Source organism: Salmo salar, chromosome ssa26, assembly GCF_905237065.1.
Source record: "Salmo salar chromosome ssa26, Ssal_v3.1, whole genome shotgun sequence".
Lineage (NCBI taxonomy): Eukaryota > Metazoa > Chordata > Actinopteri > Salmoniformes > Salmonidae > Salmo > Salmo salar.
This window is the reverse complement of record NC_059467.1, coordinates 54,622,978-54,640,288: the sequence shown is the minus strand read 5'-3', so window position 1 is coordinate 54,640,288 and position 17,311 is coordinate 54,622,978. Positions and strand designations below refer to the sequence as shown.

Sequence of the window (17,311 nt, the reverse complement as noted above, 5' to 3'; positions counted from 1 at the left end):
CCTCCACATACAACACCCGTTCACTCCCTCCTATCTGAGATATCTACTGCAGCCCTCATCCTCCACATACAGCACCTGTTCACTCCCCCCTATCTGAGATATCTACTGCAGCCCTCATCCTCCACATACAACACCTGTTCACTCCCCCCTATCTGAGATATCTACTGCAGCCCTCATCCTACTGCAGCCCTCATCCTCCCCATCCAACACCCGTTCTGCCAGTCACATTCTGTTAAAGGTCCCCAAAGCACACACATCCCTGGGTCGCTCCTCTTTTCAGTTCGCTGCAGCTAGCGACTGGAACGAGCTGCAACAAACACTCAAACTGGACAGTTTTATCTCCATCTCTTCATTCAAAGACTCAATCATGGACTCTCTTACTGACAGTTGTGGCTGCTTTGCGTGATGTATTGTTGTCTCTACCTTCTTGCCCTTTGTGCTGTTGTCTGTGCCCAGTAATGTTTGTACCATGTTGTGTTGCTACCATGTTGTTGCCATGTTGTGTTGCTGCCATGTTGTGTTGTTGTCTTAGGTCTCTCTTTATGTAGTGTCATGTTGTCTCTCTTGTCGTGATGTGTGTTTTATCCTATATTTATGTTATTTATTATTTATTTTTAATCCCAGCCCCCGTCCCAGCAGGAGGCCTTTTGGTCGCCCGTCATTGTAAATAAGAATTTGTTCTTAACTGACTTTCCTAGTTAAATAAAGGTTAAATAAAAAACTATATAACAATTCAGTGATGGGACTAATTTAATGTTTTTAGGCGATTATAAAATAGATATAGTCCAGGTCTAATGGTAGACTTTTAAACGAACAATTAAACGTATATTGTTATTTATAAATCAATATCACATTATGTAGACCTTCAGAAGCTGAACGTTTGTTCAAATAGTGGTGGAAGACTGTCAACTGTACGCCCAAACAGAAAGCCTACCTAGAACATATACTACGTCTTGGCCCATGTGTATTGTGGTAGGCTAAATATTGAGGTATTAATATATTTCGGTCCAGTCGGTTTAACGTCGTGTGACACCGCTCCGAGGGGGCGCTCATTAGGTCGCTGTCGGTGCGCTAATACGCGACCCACCGGGAGCCAATCGGAATCGGCCGTCTGCTTTCACGCCCTGTTGACTAGAGTTTACCTGGCAACGCAACGATTTATCACAGAGATTTTTTATTAGACCGTGTTAGTTAGGACTATAAACCTAGGCCAACTGTAGACCTACTTCAGTGGAAATGTTGAAATAAACTGGGCGGAAATCAGAAATATTTGTCTATAAGCCTTCAAATAGGCCGATAAACAAGACAATTCCACCAGTCGTCAGCCTACATCTGGTTAAGTAACGTTTTGTGAACAAAGTTAGACCTACTACTAGTAAGCTGTCTATACGTTTGAAAGGAAACTATTATTATTTAATATTTTTCAGTCATGAAAATATATCTGGGCTATTTTTTTTAATCCAAAGCGATACATGTTTTACGATCTATTGACTGCATGATTGCTTTTTGAATACAGTAGCTCTTTATGGTTGGCTGGCTTCTGAAATATCGTAACGTGAAATGACAGAAAGTCCAATGAATGTTGACACCACTATGGCGCCAGTCTAAGAAAGAGATTACTGTGATTTAGGACGACAAGTTGGAAGGAACAAATACTGATCACACCAATATCACATTCCACCGCAGCACTGTGTCCACACACACACACACACACACACACACACAGTAACGAGAGACATTTTAATGAGAAATACCTTTTATTAATAAATCATGATTTATAATTTAATATGCTATGGCAATACATTGCCACAGTACATCAGAGTGTTGTTTCAAAATCAACAAACCCAAAAACAGATATATTTTTTATCAATAAAACAGTCACACACACAAGCACATCCGCTGCAGTCATTTGCAGCAGCCACAGAAAGTATTGCAGGTTACCAACACCCTGCAGTGATACAGTATATGACTGAGGAAGTCATTCCACACTGCTCAGTACATCTGATGAATGATCTAGTGGTTAGTTGTCCACGTGGAAAGCATCAATTATGTATCTTCTTAAGAAAATAGATTTTCAAATGTACTTTATTTGTTATTAAGGATGTAGAAACGCAGGAAACATGAAAGTTACCAGATATATCCAGATACTATGATGACTTAATTCATCTGAACTGTCCTATCTGCTAATGGGATGGTGGTTACATGAATATAGTTCTGTCAGTGGTTACATGAATATAGTTCTATCAGTGGGATGGTGGTTACATGAATATAGTTCTATCAGTGGGATGGTGGTTACATGAATATAGTTCTATCAGTGGGATGGTGGTTACATGAATATAGTTCTATCAGTGGGATGGTGGTTACATGAATATAGTTCTATCAGTGGGATGGTGGTTACATGAATATAGTTCTATCAGTGGGATGGTGGTTACATGAATATAGTTCTATCAGTGGTTACATGAATATAGTTCTATCAGTGGGATGGTGGTTACATGAATATAGATCTATCAGTGGTTACATGAATATAGTTCTATCAGTGGGATGGTGGTTACATGAATATAGTTCTATCAGTGGGATGGTGGTTACATGAATATAGTTCTATCAGTGGTTACATGAATATAGTTCTATCAGTGGGATGGTGGTTACATGAATATAGTTCTATCAGTGGGATGGTGGTTACATGAATATAGTTCTATCAGTGGGATGGTGGTTACATGAATATAGTTCTATCAGTGGGATGGTGGTTACATGAATATAGTTCTATCAGTGGTTACATGAATATAGTTCTATCAGTGGGATGGTGGTTACATGAATATAGTTCTATCAGTGGGATGGTGGTTACATGAATATAGTTCTATCAGTGGGATGGTGGTTACATGAATATAGTTCTATCAGTGGGATGGTGGTTACATGAATATAGTTCTATCAGTGGGATGGTGGTTACATGAATATAGTTCTATCAGTGGGATGGTGGTTACATGAATATAGTTCTATCAGTGGGATGGTGGTTACATGAATATAGTTCTATCAGTGGGATGGTGGTTACATGAATATAGTTCTATCAGTGGGATGGTGGTTACATGAATATAGTTCTATCAGTGGGATGGTGGTTACATGAATATAGTTCTATCAGTGGTTACATGAATATAGTTCTATCAGTGGGATGGTGGTTACATGAATATAGTTCTATCAGTGGGATGGTGGTTACATGAATATAGTTCTATCAGTGGGATGGTGGTTACATGAATATAGTTCTATCAGTGGGATGGTGGTTACATGAATATAGTTCTATCAGTGGTTACATGAATATAGTTCTATCAGTGGGATGGTGGTTACATGAATATAGTTCTATCAGTGGGATGGTGGTTACATGAATATAGTTCTATCAGTGGGATGGTGGTTACATGAATATAGTTCTATCAGTGGGATGGTGGTTACATGAATATAGTTCTATCAGTGGGATGGTGGTTACATGAATATAGTTCTATCAGGTGGTTACATGAATATAGTTCTATCAGTGGGATGGTGGTTACATGAATATAGTTCTATCAGTGGGATGGTGGTTACATGAATATAGTTCTATCAGTGGGATGGTGGTTACATGAATATAGTTCTATCAGTGGGATGGTGGTTACATGAATATAGTTCTATCAGGTGGTTACATGAATATAGTTCTATCAGTGGGATGGTGGTTACATGAATATAGTTCTATCAGGTGGTTACATGAATATAGTTCTATCAGTGGGATGGTGGTTACATGAATATAGTTCTATCAGGTGGTTACATGAATATAGTTCTATCAGTGGGATGGTGGTTACATGAATATAGATCTATCAGGTGGTTACATGAATATAGTTCTATCAGTGGGATGGTGGTTACATGAATATAGTTCTATCAGTGGGATGGTGGTTACATGAATATAGTTCTATCAGTGGGATGGTGGTTACATGAATATAGTTCTATCAGTGGGATGGTGGTTACATGAATATAGTTCTATCAGTGGGATGGTGGTTACATGAATATAGTTCTATCAGTGGGATGGTGGTTACATGAATATAGTTCTATCAGTGGGATGGTGGTTACATGAATATAGTTCTATCAGTGGGATGGTGGTTACATGAATATAGTTCTATCAGTGGGATGGTGGTTACATGAATATAGTTCTATCAGTGGGATGGTGGTTACATGAATATAGTTCTATCAGTGGGATGGTGGTTACATGAATATAGTTCTATCAGTGGGATGGTGGTTACATGAATATAGTTCTATCAGTGGGGGTGGTTACATGAATATAGTTCTATCAGTGGGATGGTGGTTACATGAATATAGTTCTATCAGTGGGATGGTGGTTACATGAATATAGTTCTATCAGTGGGATGGTGGTTACATGAATATAGTTCTATCAGTGGGATGGTGGTTACATGAATATAGTTCTATCAGTGGTTACATGAATATAGTTCTATCAGTGGGATGGTGGTTACATGAATATAGTTCTATCATGGTGGTGGTTACATGAATATAGTTCTATCAGTGGGATGGTGGTTACATGAATATAGTTCTATCAGTGGGATGGTGGTTACATGAATATAGTTCTATCAGGTGGTGGTTACATGAATATAGTTCTATCAGTGGGATGGTGGTTACATGAATATAGTTCTATCAGTGGGATGGTGGTTACATGAATATAGTTCTATCAGTGGGATGGTGGTTACATGAATATAGTTCTATCAGTGGGATGGTGGTTACATGAATATAGTTCTATCAGTGGGATGGTGGTTACATGAATATAGTTCTATCAGTGGGATGGTGGTTACATGAATATAGTTCTATCAGTGGGATGGTGGTTACATGAATATAGTTCTATCAGTGGGATGGTGGTTACATGAATATAGTTCTATCAGTGGGATGGTGGTTACATGAATATAGTTCTATCAGTGGGATGGTGGTTACATGAATATAGTTCTATCAGTGGGATGGTGGTTACATGAATATAGTTCTATCAGTGGGATGGTGGTTACATGAATATAGTTCTATCAGTGGGATGGTGGTTACATGAATATAGTTCTATCAGTGGGATGGTGGTTACATGAATATAGTTCTATCAGTGGGATGGTGGTTACATGAATATAGTTCTATCAGTGGGATGGTGGTTACATGAATATAGTTCTATCAGGGATGTGGTTACATGAATATAGTTCTATCAGTGGGATGGTGGTTACATGAATATAGTTCTATCAGTGGATGTGGTTACATGAATATAGTTCTATCAGTGGGATGGTGGTTACATGAATATAGTTCTATCAGTGGGATGGTGGTTACATGAATATAGTTCTATCAGTGGGATGGTGGTTACATGAATATAGTTCTATCAGTGGGATGGTGGTTACATGAATATAGTTCTATCAGTGGGATGGTGGTTACATGAATATAGTTCTATCAGTGGGATGGTGGTTACATGAATATAGTTCTATCAGTGGGATGGTGGTTACATGAATATAGTTCTATCAGTGGGATGGTGGTTACATGAATATAGTTCTATCAGTGGGATGGTGGTTACATGAATATAGTTCTATCAGTGGGATGGTGGTTACATGAATATAGTTCTATCAGTGGGATGGTGGTTACATGAATATAGTTCTATCAGTGGGATGGTGGTTACATGAATATAGTTCTATCAGTGGGATGGTGGTTACATGAATATAGTTCTATCAGTGGGATGGTGGTTACATGAATATAGTTCTATCAGTGGGATGGTGGTTACATGAATATAGTTCTATCAGTGGGATGGTGGTTACATGAATATAGTTCTATCAGTGGGATGGTGGTTACATGAATATAGTTCTATCAGTGGATGGTGGTTACATGAATATAGTTCTATCAGTGGGATGGTGGTTACATGAATATAGTTCTATCAGTGGGATGGTGGTTACATGAATATAGTTCTATCAGTGGGATGGTGGTTACATGAATATAGTTCTATCAGTGGGATGGTGGTTACATGAATATAGTTCTATCAGGTGTGGTTACATGAATATAGTTCTATCAGTGGGATGGTGGTTACATGAATATAGTTCTATCAGTGGGATGGTGGTTACATGAATATAGTTCTATCAGTGGGATGGTGGTTACATGAATATAGTTCTATCAGTGGGATGGTGGTTACATGAATATAGTTCTATCAGTGGGATGGTGGTTACATGAATATAGTTCTATCAGTGGGATGGTGGTTACATGAATATAGTTCTATCAGTGGGATGGTGGTTACATGAATATAGTTCTATCAGTGGGATGGTGGTTACATGAATATAGTTCTATCAGTGGGATGGTGGTTACATGAATATAGTTCTATCAGTGGGATGGTGGTTACATGAATATAGTTCTATCAGTGGGATGGTGGTTACATGAATATAGTTCTATCAGTGGGATGGTGGTTACATGAATATAGTTCTATCAGTGGGATGGTGGTTACATGAATATAGTTCTATCAGTGGGATGGTGGTTACATGAATATAGTTCTATCAGTGGGATGGTGGTTACATGAATATAGTTCTATCAGTGGGATGGTGGTTACATGAATATAGTTCTATCAGTGGGATGGTGGTTACATGAATATAGTTCTATCAGTGGGATGGTGGTTACATGAATATAGTTCTATCAGTGGGATGGTGGTTACATGAATATAGTTCTATCAGTGGGATGGTGGTTACATGAATATAGTTCTATCAGTGGGATGGTGGTTACATGAATATAGTTCTATCAGTGGGATGGTGGTTACATGAATATAGTTCTATCAGTGGGATGGTGGTTACATGAATATAGTTCTATCAGTGGGATGGTGGTTACATGAATATAGTTCTATCAGTGGGATGGTGGTTACATGAATATAGTTCTATCAGTGGGATGGTGGTTACATGAATATAGTTCTATCAGTGGGATGGTGGTTACATGAATATAGTTCTATCAGTGGGATGGTGGTTACATGAATATAGTTCTATCAGTGGGATGGTGGTTACATGAATATAGTTCTATCAGTGGGATGGTGGTTACATGAATATAGTTCTATCAGTGGGATGGTGGTTACATGAATATAGTTCTATCAGTGGGATGGTGGTTACATGAATATAGTTCTATCAGTGGGATGGTGGTTACATGAATATAGTTCTATCAGTGGGATGGTGGTTACATGAATATAGTTCTATCAGGGGAGGTGGTTACATGAATATAGTTCTATCAGTGGGATGGTGGTTACATGAATATAGTTCTATCAGTGGGATGGTGGTTACATGAATATAGTTCTATCAGTGGGATGGTGGTTACATGAATATAGTTCTATCAGTGGGATGGTGGTTACATGAATATAGTTCTATCAGTGGGATGGTGGTTACATGAATATAGTTCTATCAGTGGGATGGTGGTTACATGAATATAGTTCTATCAGTGGGATGGTGGTTACATGAATATAGTTCTATCAGTGGGATGGTGGTTACATGAATATAGTTCTATCAGTGGGATGGTGGTTACATGAATATAGTTCTATCAGTGGGATGGTGGTTACATGAATATAGTTCTATCAGTGGGATGGTGGTTACATGAATATAGTTCTATCAGTGGGATGGTGGTTACATGAATATAGTTCTATCAGTGGGATGGTGGTTACATGAATATAGTTCTATCAGTGGGATGGTGGTTACATGAATATAGTTCTATCAGTGGGATGGTGGTTACATGAATATAGTTCTATCAGTGGGATGGTGGTTACATGAATATAGTTCTATCAGTGGGATGGTGGTTACATGAATATAGTTCTATCAGTGGGATGGTGGTTACATGAATATAGTTCTATCAGTGGGATGGTGGTTACATGAATATAGTTCTATCAGTGGGATGGTGGTTACATGAATATAGTTCTATCAGTGGGATGGTGGTTACATGAATATAGTTCTATCAGTGGGATGGTGGTTACATGAATATAGTTCTATCAGTGGGATGGTGGTTACATGAATATAGTTCTATCAGTGGGATGGTGGTTACATGAATATAGTTCTATCAGTGGGATGGTGGTTACATGAATATAGTTCTATCAGTGGTGGTGGTTACATGAATATAGTTCTATCAGTGGGATGGTGGTTACATGAATATAGTTCTATCAGTGGGATGGTGGTTACATGAATATAGTTCTATCAGTGGGATGGTGGTTACATGAATATAGTTCTATCAGTGGGATGGTGGTTACATGAATATAGTTCTATCAGTGGGATGGTGGTTACATGAATATAGTTCTATCAGTGGTTACATGAATATAGTTCTATCAGTGGGATGGTGGTTACATGAATATAGTTCTATCAGTGGGATGGTGGTTACATGAATATAGTTCTATCAGTGGGATGGTGGTTACATGAATATAGTTCTATCAGTGGGATGGTGGTTACATGAATATAGTTCTATCAGTGGGATGGTGGTTACATGAATATAGTTCTATCAGTGGTTACATGAATATAGTTCTATCAGTGGGATGGTGGTTACATGAATATAGTTCTATCAGTGGTTACATGAATATAGTTCTATCAGTGGGATGGTGGTTACATGAATATAGTTCTATCAGTGGGATGGTGGTTACATGAATATAGTTCTGTCAGTGGGATGGTGGTTACATGAATATAGTTCTATCAGTGGGATGGTGGTTACATGAATATAGTTCTATCAGTGGTTACATGAATATAGTTCTATCAGTGGGATGGTGGTTACATGAATATAGTTCTATCAGTGGGATGGTGGTTACATGAATATAGTTCTATCAGTGGGATGGTGGTTACATGAATATAGTTCTATCAGTGGGATGGTGGTTACATGAATATAGTTCTATCAGTGGTTACATGAATATAGTTCTATCAGTGGGATGGTGGTTACATGAATATAGTTCTATCAGTGGGATGGTGGTTACATGAATATAGTTCTATCAGTGGAGTGGTTACATGAATATAGTTCTATCAGTGGTTACATGAATATAGTTCTATCAGTGGGATGGTGGTTACATGAATATAGTTCTATCAGTGGGATGGTGGTTACATGAATATAGTTCTATCAGTGGTTACATGAATATAGTTCTATCAGTGGTTACATGAATATAGTTCTATCAGTGGGATGGTGGTTACATGAATATAGTTCTGTCAGTGGGATGGTGGTTACATGAATATAGTTCTATCAGTGGGATGGTGGTTACATGAATATAGTTCTGTCAGTGGTTACATGAACTGGCGATATGGTACACTATACCAGCCATACTCAATAAGGACCGTGGGATCCGGACCCAGAACGGAGTCAATAAGGACCGTGGGATCTGGACCCAGAACGGAGTCAATAAGGACCGTGGGATCTGGACCCAGAACGGAGTCAATAAGGACCGTGGGATCCGGACCCAGAACGGAGTCAATAAGGACCGTGGGATCCGGACCCAGAACGGAGTCAATAAGGACCGTGGGATCCGGACCCAGAACGGAGTCAATAAGGACCGTGGGATCCGGACCCAGAACGGAGTCAATAAGGATCTGGACCCAGAACGGAGTCAATAAGGACCGTGGGATCTGGACCTAGAATACGTTTTTTTTTAAACATTTTTTATTTAATTTTCACATTTAATTCGGTCGGGATTTGACTCCTGGTATCATATGAACACACATAAGACATGGAAAATGTGTAGAATTGCAGGAAATGAGCTTTAAAACAGTTGAGCGGGTTGGGTTGTGAGGGTCTGTTACACTGATAAATGACATTATCCGTCCGGACCTTTGCCATCTAGGACATCTGTGTGACTGGATCATCTCAAATAGTATTAGAGTTCTCCTGGACTACTGTGCTTATTGAAATATTTAAAGAAACTATTCATGTTATTATACAAAAAGACATGTATGGACAAAAGACAAAGTAGGGGAAAAACTATAACAATTCCCTTTGTCATTTTCTTATCCTCGGTCAAATGAAAAACATTTGTTCCAAAAAAATAACATAATTAACAAGCACAATATATATAGATACAGTGTCAAATAAATAGTATTTTTTGTTTCCAAAATCATGATTTGTGAGGAGGATCCCCGCCATTTAATTAGTCTCTTTTCATGCTTTAGAACAGGGGGTACTAGGACTCCTGGGGGTACTAGGACTCCTGGGGGTACTAGGGTACTAGGACTCCTGGGGGTACTAGGACTCCTGGGGGTACTAGGCCTATCCTCAGGGGGTACTAGGACTCCTGGGGGTACTAGGCCTATCCTCAGGGGGTACTAGGGTACTAGGACTCCTGGGGGTACTAGGACTCCTGGGGGTACTAGGACTCCTGGGGGTACTAGGCCTATCCTCAGGGGGTACTAGGGTACTAGGACTCCTGGGGGTACTAGGCCTGTCCTCAGGGGGTACTAGGACTCCTGGGGGTACTAGGCCTGTCCTCAGGGGGTACTAGGACTCCTGGGGGTACTAGGACTCCTGGGGGTACTTGGCCTATCCTCAGGGGGTACTAGGGTACTAGGACTCCTGGGGGTACTAGGACTCCTGGGGGTACTAGGACTCCTGGGGGTACTTGGCCTATCCTCAGGGGGTACTAGGGTACTAGGACTCCTGGGGGTACTTGGACTCCTGGGGGTACTAGGACTCCTGGGGGTACTTGGCCTGTCCTCAGGGGGTACTAGGGTACTAGGACTCCTGGGGGTACTTGGCCTATCCTCAGGGGGTACTAGGGTACTAGGACTCCTGGGGGTACTAGGACTCCTGGGGGTACTAGGACTCCTGGGGGTACTTGGCCTATCCTCAGGGGGTACTAGGGTACTAGGACTCCTGGGGGTACTTGGCCTGTCCTCAGGGGGTACTAGGACTCCTGGGGGTACTAGGCCTATCCTCAGGGGGTACTAGGGTACTAGGACTCCTGGGGGTACTAGGACTCCTGGGGGTACTAGGACTCCTGGGGGTACTTGGCCTGTCCTCAGGGGGTACTAGGACTCCTGGGGGTACTTGGCCTATCCTCAGGGGGTACTAGGGTACTAGGACTCCTGGGGGTACTAGGACTCCTGGGGGTACTAGGACTCCTGGGGGTACTTGGCCTATCCTCAGGGGGTACTAGGGTACTAGGACTCCTGGGGGTACTTGGCCTGTCCTCAGGGGGTACTAGGACTCCTGGGGGTACTTGGCATGTCCTCAGGGGGTACTAGGACTCCTGGGGATACTTGGCCTGTCCTCAGGGGGTACTTGGCCTGTCCTCAGGCGGTACTAGGACTCCTGGGGGTACTTGGCCTGTCCTCAGGGGGTACTAGGACTCCTGGGGGTACTTGACCTGTCCTCAGGGGGTACTTGGCCTGTCCTCAGGGGGTACTAGGACTCCTGGGGGTACTTGACCTGTCCTCAGGGGGTACTTGAGAAGACTGATGGGACCATAGGCCTACTGGTAAAATACTCCAGGGGTACTCTGGGCAGAGCAACATTTAGCTGGTGGTACAGTAACAGATAAAGGTTGTGAACCACTGCTTTAGAATGAGGGGGTACTCCAGGGGTACTCTGGGCAGAGCCACATTTAGCTGGTGGTACAGTAACAGATAAAGGTTGTGAACCACTGCTTTAGAATGAGGGGGTACTCCAGGGGTACTCTGGGCAGAGCCACATTTAGCTGGTGGTACAGTAACAGATAAAGGTTGTGAACCACTGCTTTAGAATGAGGGGGTACTCCAGGGGTACTCTGGACAGAGCCACATTTAGCTGGTGGTACAGTAACAGATAAAGGTGCTTTAGAAAGATACTGTCAGAGGAACAGGCAGCAAAGGTTCCATCCATAGAACAATTCTAGTTCTATGATTCCATTCCTGGAGTATTCTAGAATGTTCTTATTCTACTGCATCGACATGTAAGGCCAATTAAAACTGCTTCCTGAAAGCAACATATCCCTAATGAGAGTTTCTATTGGTGTTTTTCCGACCAACCGGATGAAGAATAACTGTTCTATAACGGACGAGGAGACGGTGCGTAGAGAGGGCAGACGGAGTAATAGCTTCCCGAACCGGTTCGGTTGGTTTGGATACTGGTTCCTGATGTACCCGTCCAGGGCGCACTGGGACTTCTCCTGAAGGTCGTCCACGTGAGTCACGTCTGACAGACCGCACGCATCTATAAAAACAGAGAATTCAAATCAGAAATCATTAGCAATAATATAGACTTATCTTCTTCGTGTACAATGCAATATTGGCTAATATTGGATCATCATTTCATTACAAATAATACAATGGCTGAGTTTACACAGGCAGCCCAATTCCATTCTCGTTTTTACTCTTTTAGTCAGATCAGATCAGCTGTTTAACCGAATAATTGGGCAAAATATCAGAATTGGGCTGCTTGTGTAAATCCAGCCAAATATGGCATAGACATTTAATTTAACGCCTACTGCAATTTTTCGAAATCAATATTAGTATAGGCTATTGTTAATACAGTGTGTTGTATGCCCATATAGGCCCACTCCAATTTATTACATTTTTACATTTTACATTTTTAGTCATTTAGCAGACGCTCTTAACCAGAGCGCTCTTATCCAGAGTAAGTGCATACATTTTTCATACATTTTTCATATGAAATCAATTTAACTGCGTTAAAAACAAGACAAAGGAAATTATGCCGTATTTGCTTCACTCAAAATGGCGCTACAGTGGCTTTTCAATAGAACATGGCCCTCTGAAATAAAACGGGTCCGAAAATAACATCACAAACAGGCCTATAAAACGCACAGCCCTGTCTGCTAAATAAAACGGGTCCGAAATAACATCACAAACAGGCCTATAAAACGCACAGCCCTGTCTGCTACATAAAACGGGTCTGAAATAACATCACAAACAGGCCTATAAAACGCACAGCCCTGTCTGCTAAATAAAACGGGTCCGAAATAACATCACAAACAGGCCTATAAAACGCACAGCCCTGTCTGCTAAATAAAACGGGTCGAAAATAACATCACAAACAGGCCTATAAAACGCACAGCCCTGTCTGCTAAATAAAACGGGTCGAAAATAACATCACAAACAGGCCTATAAAACGCACAGCCCTGTCTGCTAAATAAAACGGGTCGGAAATAACATCACAAACAGGCCTATAAAACGCACAGCCCTGTCTGCTAAATAAAACGGGTCGAAAATAACATCACAAACAGGCCTATAAAACGCACAGCCCTGTCTGCTAAATAAAACGGGTCCGAAATAACATCACAAACAGGCCTATAAAACGTACAGCCCTGTCTGCTAAATAAAACGGGTCGAAAATAACATCACAAACAGGCCTATAAAACGCACAGCCCTGTCTGCTACATAAAACGGGTCGAAAATAACATCACAAACAGGCCTATAGGCCTTTTCTCAGACTGCTCCACACTATAGATGCACTCTTCAAATGCATTTTTAAAATCAGATTTAAAAACATAATTCTGAATGCAACGCTGTGGCGCTTTCCATGTCGCTAACTCCCTCCATGTCGCTAGGGTTATGTCCTAGCGCACAGAATGAACTCTGCTCCTGGCCTGGTTCTGCTGGGACCAGTCTAATACTATTTCTTTACCGTCAGTCAAGGCGTCCATCGACTTGAGTTGACAAAATACATGATTTGGTTTCTTATTTTTTATAGGACATAAAAAATAATTTATCATTCATCTCTCCACCATATGGCCTATTAGGCTAAGGCCGATTTGTTTCAATACATTACGGCATTTAAGAAATTCTGCAAAACGAAATTAAATATAGGTAGACTTGTCTTTATTCTTTATTATGAAATATTTAATTTTCTGTCGGTAATGGTTAAGTTGTGTGGCTGATGATAGGTGAATGACTTACATGTCTGTAGGTCATACAACTAACAAAATTAGCCTGTAAAATATTTAGATAATAATTATTATTATTAGTTTGAAAAGAAATGTAATTAATTAAATCAAACGCCAATAATATTATTAATCATACCATATAATTCACAGCGGCCTATATAATAACCATGCTGAATTAATTATGGTAAAATCAAATATATAAAATCATCATATATTTATATAATTCACGAACGTTGTTGAGTCCAATTGCCTCAATATTTTTGCAGGTATTTTTAGTAGACAGATTACGTTTTCACATTCGGCATTCAACTCATAGGATTGTCTGAAAAGTGAATTTGAGGGGTAATTGATATAGTTGATTTGTGGTGATTTGGGGAACACCACTACAGCTGTTCCTGTTACCGATGAGGGTGATGCTTGTCTATGTTTTGGGTTTGTATTGATACCAGTCACAGTGAACAGCAGTGAAGCATAGCGGTGTGTGTGTGTGTGTGTGTGTTTACCTGACGTAAAGAGAACAATAGCCTTAATACAGCTGTACTCGGCTGAGTCAACATGCAGAACCTTCAGCTTCTCCACTTGCTCCTGGAAGATCCGGATATGGTCCATGAAAGACACGACTCTCTCCGCCGACATGGGGGCGGCGTGTAGCCCCGCCGCAGCCAGGAGAGGAGCCACATGCACAGGCATTGAGCATTGGGCCGCGTTCAACACGAACAACTCGCTCCAAGTGAGTCGGAGCAAGGCGACCTGGTCGGTGATCTGGAGGTCGGGGAAGAAGGGGATGTTTCGGGCCCATTCCACCGCAGAGAACAGCATCCGGGCGGCCAGCTCGCAGATGTTCTCCATTCCCATGACGTTGTTGGACTGCATACTCTGCGTGCTGTATCTGGATGTGGGGTAGGGCTCGGCTCGCATGAGCAGCGAGATGTATCCAGATAGGTAGGAGTGGCATTGGAGAGGGTCTCCGTTGGTTATGGAGAACTGACCGTGGTACGGTTGAGATGGGAGCATCCTTCCTCTCTGAACCGCTGTGATACAACGAGACAGAGACAATATTAATGTCGGGTAGATAACGGTGCGGTGGCCTACAAGGTGACATATCAATATTAATGTCGGGTAGATAACGTTGGCCTACAAGGTGACATATCAATATTAATGTCGGGTAGATAACGTTGGCCTACAAGGTGACATATCAATATTAATGTCGGGTAGATAACGGTGGCCTACAAGGTGACATATCAATATTAATGTCGGGTAGATAACGTTGGCCTACAAGGTGACATATCAATATTAATGTCGGGTAGATAACGTTGGCCTACAAGGTGACATATCAATATTAATGTCGGGTAGATAACGTTGGCCTACAAGGTGGCAGATCCTATTGGTAAGTATAGTGAATAGCGGCGTGTTCGTGTGAATACATGTCTACCAATCCTGATGGAACAAAAAGGGATTCTATCGCTTGCTTCATACACGGCTATATATCCTATATAACTCCTTGTTTTCTAAGCGGGTAAAAACACACACAACCCACTGTCTTTATTCCTCCGAGACAATAAGCTCATGGACAATAACAGCATGGAGACTATTATTAGGAGCTCAGTAATGGAGATTTAACAGTGTTATATTATCTTATAGCCTATCTGAACTACACGGATGACTATGTTGTTAAAATGTAGTTGTGTTTACGAGCCGTATCTTTAGATAATCAGTTTTTTTTTTGTGTGTGTTTTTTTTTTTAAATCATTGGCTTCTAGTGACTACAGCTACAGGCTATAAGTGACCTAAAGGGAGATGAGAAACATGCTTGTTTACCTTCTCTCCGCATTCCCACTTTGACACATTTCTTGAGTCTGCAGTACTGGCATTGATTCCTGTGGTGTTGATCAATGGGACAGTTCCTACTAGCGCGGCAGGTGTAGCTGAGGTTTCGCCTGACGCTCCGTTTGAAGAAGCTCTTACACCCCTCACATGTGAACTGGCCGTAATGCTTCCCGCTGGATTTATCCCCGCACACCACACACTCGATCTGCTGAAGCTGTTGTTTGTCCACGGAGTTAGTCGACGTTTGACTAGTGATAGATTGAGATGTATTGCTTGAATGAGCGCCTTGGGGTGTCTGATGTGTCGAGTGGATATCCAGAGAGGGTATGGGATTGAGGTGTCCCGTTAGGTCGGTAGAGAGGGATAACGGTCCGACTTGAGAGACGGGGGAAGAGATTCCGCCTTGAGAGTCGCGGGCGATATTTTCCTCGCCGTTTCTCCACGTTACCATTGCCATATCTATCCGTTAATGTTTCCAAAACGTTCCGTTTCGTTGTCACCCCAGTGTGCTGCCCGCGGGTGTCGACAAGTAAAGGCACAAATATATAAATACAAAATTATTGCACCATTCTATTCAGTACTTAAGAAGCATAAAGCATAGCAGTATGTAAAGCGCCGGTGCTGGATAAATGCGTGAACAATCTGACTGAATATAGTCACTCAGCAAATTAAAGTACCATTTCTAAATAGCTCGGTCCAGAGAAGTGATCCACCATCAGAAACACACACATTAAAACACACACGCAATCCAGTCAAAATCCACACTGGAGGCAAAGCAATCTCTTTTCCAAAATGTGAGTCATTCTCTAATTCCGGTAAAACCGGGCACACTAATCAGATATCCCGTGTTGTACGGAGCTGAGGCGGTGACGCAGAAACTAGAACCGGGTTCATGAAAACAGCGGCACCGTGGCTCGTGCTATTCCAATGAGTTAGGAGTTATCGGTGAAAGGAAAGACAACAGCGAGAGAAAGCGGGTTTTTGATGATGGCTGGACGTGTCCTGTAGAGAATGGGATAATGTGCTTGGACAAGACGGGTGTGCCTCTGACGTCTCCACTGAGCGGGTCAGCCATATAAGGAGCGAGGAAGTCCTTTGGTCTGTGAGGAATGGAATAGGCTAAGTACCAGGTGGAAACTAGGCCCAGTACCAGGTGGAAAGTAGGCCCAGTACCAGGTGGAAACTAGGCCAGGTACCAGGTGGAAACTAGGCCAGGTACCAGGTGGAAACTAGGTCAAATACCAGGTGGAAACTAGGCCAGGTACCAGGTGGAAACTAGGCCAGGTACCAGGTGGAAACTAGGTCAAATACCAGGTGGAAACTAGGCCAGGTACCAGGTGGAAACTAGGCCAGGTACCAGGTGGAAACTAGGCCAGGTACCAGGTCGAAACTAGGCCCGGTACCAGGTGGAAACTAGGCCAGGTACCAGGTGGAAACTAGGCCAAGTACCAGGTGGAAACTAGGCCAAGTACCAGGTGGAAACTAGGCCAGGTACCAGGTGGAAACTAGGCCAGGTACCAGGTGGAAACTAGGCCCAGTACCAGGTGGAAACTAGGCCAAGTACCAGGTGGAAACTAGGCCAGGTACCAGGTGGAAACTAGGCCAGGTACCAGGTGGAAACTAGGCCCAGTACCAGGTGGAAACTAGGCCAAGTAC

The 17,311-nt window shown here is 42.0% G+C and overlaps 1 protein-coding gene across 1 annotated transcript; it reads right to left on the bottom strand.

Annotated features, from left to right (window-relative positions):
* Nucleotides 1-10,158: 10,158 nt before the first annotated feature.
* Nucleotides 10,159-16,801, bottom strand: LOC106588112 (COUP transcription factor 2). The gene is made up of 3 exons (XM_014176786.2): nucleotides 15,647-16,801; nucleotides 14,332-14,859; nucleotides 10,159-12,138 (listed from the first exon to the last, which is right to left on the bottom strand). Exons 1-3 carry the CDS (start codon nucleotides 16,110-16,112, stop codon nucleotides 11,864-11,866), a joined length of 1,269 nt encoding a protein of 422 aa, XP_014032261.2. The 5' UTR covers nucleotides 16,113-16,801; the 3' UTR covers nucleotides 10,159-11,863.
* Nucleotides 16,802-17,311: the final 510 nt, after the last annotated feature.